Consider the following 5,244-nt stretch of genomic DNA (forward strand, 5'->3'; position numbering starts at 1 on the left):
ATTCGCCACGTGAATAACCAAACCAGTATCCTATATAACTTTTTGGCAAAACTATTTAAGTAGTAAGGGAACTACAAGTAGGAAATTAAATTTTTCCAAATTTATTTTATAATAATTCTTAATATTAAATTCTTTTAATAATATAATAATTTAAGTTTATAGTTATACAGGCTATATATGTATGTATGTATATTAAATTTTTATTTGAAATTTATGATGTGGTTGACATTAAAACTAATGTAAATTTTAAAATTATTCACAAATAATAAGGACTATAATATACATATGTATAAAAGATATATATATAAAGACGTATAACAAAAAAATAGAAAATATTATACATATAAAATGAAATGCATTCAACTTTATAAATCCTGATGATTCATGGGAATTTAAGAGTACCATATATACAGAAAATAAGTATATGATATATAATTATATTATGATGGATGATTCATTTTTATTATTTCTAATATAAAAAAAAAAAAACTTTTATACTGTATATTTTATAAAATAAATATCCTTATGGTATGATTTTACATTCATTTAATTGCATATATACATATAAAATGAGTAAGTATGTGTAAATAATAGTGGTACATACATTGTTATTAAACATACAATATTTTCATATTATACAAAAGAGATGCGATAATGTTTGTTGGAAGCGTTTGTTATTCGACCATAAATTTAAGGACATATAACAATATAAAACATTGTTATAATTTGTATATAGGATGCTTTCTTGTATTTTTTGTAGATGCAAAATTAAACTAATGGTATATTTTTTTTCATTATGTTAATAATAATTAAATTTATTCAAATTCATGACAAATTTTACAAAAATATTCTTCATTATTAAATTATTAATTTTGGATGAAAAATTAAAATATTTATGTTTAAAATAATTTTATTGTTATAAAGTCCAGGATCACTGGTACGTTAATTGTAGTCAAAATTTATAATAATTCAAAAAATACACAGGGTCGGCTTAAGTTGATTAAAAAGAAATTCGTAAAAATTTGCTATTTGCAAGTATGTTTTTGATTGTAGATTGTAACAATTATATGTGAGAATGCTCCTCGACACACCATTAGTTGGATTTATTGTGTCCTCCTATAAATTATAGACAATGGCGACTAAAGTACCTCCCCGAGATCAATCTTTTTAATAAGTTCGAATAAAATGCGGGATCTAATTCCGGACTATACTTCAAAGTATCATTTAATAAAGAGAAATCTTTATCATTTTCCGAAGAAAATTGGAATTTAATGTTCTCGAAAGAATACATCCATGTGTATAGTATGGAGTAAAAATCAGTCTACTGCTATCAAATTGTTTCTACTCTTAACCATTCAAAGAACAATTTATTTGATTTCTAATAAATTTTCGGAATTAATCAGATTATGTGGTATGAATTAATAGACTTAAATTAGAAGAAGTTTTGAAAATGTCTTTGTATTTCTGCTATTTGTAATATTCTGCTATTTGTAATATTCTATTAAAATATTAAATTTGTATATTCTATAATGAGTCAAGATTAAAATTTGAACAATAATTACGTAATATTGATTGTATTTCCGATATACTTATATGATTATGGTGGCATCCACAATTAAAATAAAGTTGTTAATTACAATGTTATGTTATAAAAATAAAAGAAAACATGTAATTTTAAAAAAAAAACTTTTATATAAATAAATTGTATATAGAAACATGTAATTTGTATAAGTAAGAGAAGGCGAACATGCACAATTCATATTTTCTTATTCATAAAGTTTTTTAGTATAAATACTTATTAAAAACTTATTTAAAATTTTAAAATTTAATTATAAATATGAGATTTATCGTATTTTAAAATTGATATTAGTTTTGAATTTTCCATAATAATTTTATGTTAAGTGCTCATTTAAGTGTAAATTTTTACAACAGATTAATTTAATTCACGTTATCGGTTGGACATAGAACGCGATTGCTATATTTATTCTATCATTTTATTCTGTTATTCAATTGAACTTATCTCAAAATTCTAAAATCTTCAATCAGAGAAAATTAAAATATATTAAAGGCAATAATAATAAAATGGATAAAAAATCAGTGAAAATTATTAATCCTATTGCTGCTGCTACCGCCGCTACTACTACTACTGCTGCTGAAAAATCAATTGATACACCAAAAGTATTTGGTTTTATATGGTTCATTTGGAGTGTAATGGGCATGAGATCACCATTATCATCTAAATTTAATTTTCTTTATGGAATTTATGCATATATATTTATTGGAATATTTATAAGTGGTTTAGCACCAATATTTTTATTTTCATCAATATTTGCACAATCTGAATTTAATTTAAAAATATTTTTAGCTGATTTTGCTATTAATATGACATTTTTAACAACATCATTAAAACAATATACAATATGGTTTTTTAAAAAACATTTAATTAAAGCAGAAAAATATTTTAAGAAATTAGATGAAAGAATAAATGATCCATTATTATTAACATCAAAATTAGAATGTGATTATTTAAGAAAAATTATTCGTTTCTGTCAAATTATGTATATTTTTTATAGTATAACATTTGGTATGGCATTATCTGGTTTCTTAATATCACCATTATTTTCACCAATTAAAAAATTACCATTTAATGCATGGTTTCCATTTGATTATATGGGAAAATATTATAAATTTGCATATTTATATGAAATAATTGCATCAACATTATTGGCAGCACAAAATTTATCAAATGATATATATCCAGCATGTTATATATTAATATTAACAGCACATTTACATGCATTAAAATTAAGAATATCAAGGATTGGTTATGATGATGAAAATTTTTTATTAAATAATAATTTGAAAGAAAATATTATTAAAAATGATAAAAGAAATTTTAATAAATTAATTAATTGTGTTAAGGATCATATTGATATATTAAGGTAAAATTCATATATATATGTAATTAATTAATTTAATTTTATATTCCTACAGAGTAGAAAAATATTTAATTCAGAATATTGTAAGTTGCCCAATATTTTAATTGCTTAATAGTTTTCAGTACATTTTCTAAATTTTAGTGTTTCTACCATTCAGCTGAACAAATGGTAAAAGTATATTGTTGATTATTCTTTATTCGTGAATGTAAATTAAATTCGGAAAAGATTTATAATAATGGCCCTTATTACGAAATTGCATTGTATTTATTATGTTACATATTAAATTTCCCATTTTTAAGCAATAGCAAAATTTAGAATTATAGAGATATTTTTAGTCTAAACAGCAGCATACTTGTATGTATACATATAATCGATTTTTACTGGAATGTAAATTATTATTTCTTGTATTCTGAAATAGTTGCTAAATGAAACGTCGTTTTGTATGAAAATTCTGTTATACGTATATAAGAATAAAAATTATTCTATTGTCTCAACGAAATAAACGAAAGAATTTTGTTTATACGACTGTAGAACAGAAAGATGATGTAACCAAAATAATGAGTTAAAGCCTAAAAATCTTATAAACTAGCAAACAATTTTTAAAAATGAGTAAATGTGCTATTAATTTTCCGTGCAAAAATATAAAAACTTTCTCCTCTCTCCCTCTGTCTCTCTCAGTGCTCATGTACGAGAAGAAGAGTAAGTGCTTATTTGCAGTTACTACTTTGTGTAAACAACTTTGATTACTACTATAGTTTGTGGGATATTTGAGAGTATTACAGATATAAAGTGTTGTATATATGTTTAAAGCTATTATAGAACAAATTTAATAATATTTTTAATATAAAATAATATTTTCTTTTACGTATAATTGCAGTTGTTTCAATGAAATTTCTATAACAATATCATGGACAATGTTTATAATATTTTTGGTTACTGCATTTATAATATGTGTTACTGGTGTTAATTTATTAATATATGAGACAACACTTGCTGAAACTATAACAGCTATTGTTTATTTAATTGTTATATTAAGTGAATCATTTCCATGTTCATATTTATCAAATCATATGTATGATGAATTTGATGATTTAAAAAATGCAATATTCAAATGTAATTGGATGGATCAAAGTGAAAAATTTAAAAAATGTATTATAATTTTTATGATAAGAAGTCAACAATTTGATCAATTAAAAGCTGGAAATTTATTACCAATATCATTAGATACATTATTAGGAGTAAGATTTTTTCTTTAAAATTTAATAAATTAATTATAATTTTTTCTATTTTAATATTTTGTAGGTCTTGAAATTTTCCTTTTCAATGTTTTCATTATTAATACAAATGAAATAAAATAAAAATTATTCGAATTTTCAATATTAAAGTTTTTATTTGGAATTACGATATTGTGCACTATAACTGTTAATTGGAACAAGAAATTATTTATTTTTTAAAAAATTTATTAATTATTAAATAAAAATTATGTATGTTTATTAAATTTTTAGTATTGCGTAATTTCATTTTCAGAAATAATTAATGGAAAAATTTTATGAAAGAATAAATTAATAATAAGGATGATAATAGTTGAAAATTTTTTATTTGAGCTCTTTATCTTAAAAAATGTAGAAGTTTTGGAAGCGAACACACGGGCGACGGGCAAACGGTCGGACGTACTGAGTGAAATTTCTAAACATATAATTTTTTCCATTTTGTTTTGCCCAAAAATGGCTAAAAATGAGTGAAAATTTTCTCAAGAATGGTTCAGAGCTTTTTAGAGCTCTATGAATTAAATATTGCTTTAAAAGCTTGAGCATATATTTACATACATATGCACTAATACAAAATTTTCAAAAAAAAAACATATTTCCTATATCTATGTATGTACATACATTAAAAGTTACAAAATATTTGATTTTTTAATAACTAAAATTTATGAGAATTTTGGAAAAGAAAAGTTTGTTATGCCTATAACTTATATATTAAGTTTCTTAAATTGTAATTTTCATGTCATAATTCTGTCATACAACTTAACATTAATTTGAAATTAATTGAATGCCTAACATACTATATTATAACAAAATACATACATAATAAGCTTTTGACTTTTCATAAAAAATTTTCTTCAAAATTTTAAAGAAATTATTTTTTCAAATTTTCATTTAAAAATCAAAAATAGAAAATGAAATAAAACATTTATTAAAATTATAACAAAAATTTTAAAAGTTATAAAATTCTTCTGATATAATATACATACTCTCCCCTCACAATACATGTATCTATTCTCCCCTCTAAAAAAATTTCGATT

At 21.9% G+C, this 5,244-nt stretch overlaps 1 protein-coding gene across 1 annotated transcript; it reads left to right on the plus strand.

The window, feature by feature from the left end:
• The first annotated feature begins 569 nt into the window (after positions 1-569).
• LOC129616965 (odorant receptor 7a-like) lies at positions 570-4,195 on the plus strand. The gene is made up of 6 exons (XM_055532440.1): positions 570-573; positions 2,099-2,215; positions 2,366-2,423; positions 2,574-2,760; positions 2,923-2,942; positions 3,817-4,195. Exons 1-6 carry the CDS (start codon positions 570-572, stop codon positions 4,193-4,195), a joined length of 765 nt encoding a protein of 254 aa, XP_055388415.1.
• Positions 4,196-5,244: the final 1,049 nt, after the last annotated feature.

This window comes from Condylostylus longicornis, unplaced genomic scaffold (genome assembly GCF_029603195.1).
Source record: "Condylostylus longicornis isolate FDR11 unplaced genomic scaffold, ASM2960319v2 ptg000006l, whole genome shotgun sequence".
In the NCBI taxonomy this organism is placed as follows: domain Eukaryota; kingdom Metazoa; phylum Arthropoda; class Insecta; order Diptera; family Dolichopodidae; genus Condylostylus; species Condylostylus longicornis.

Bases quoted from the DNA above. Each gene is read 5' to 3' on its own strand.
- LOC129616965 (XM_055532440.1), top strand. The intron at 2,216-2,365 runs GCATGAGATCAC...AAATATTTTTAG, and splicing joins GTTCATTTGGAGTGTAATGG to CTGATTTTGCTATTAATATG. The intron at 2,761-2,922 runs GCATGTTATATA...AATTGTGTTAAG, and splicing joins TATCAAATGATATATATCCA to GATCATATTGATATATTAAG.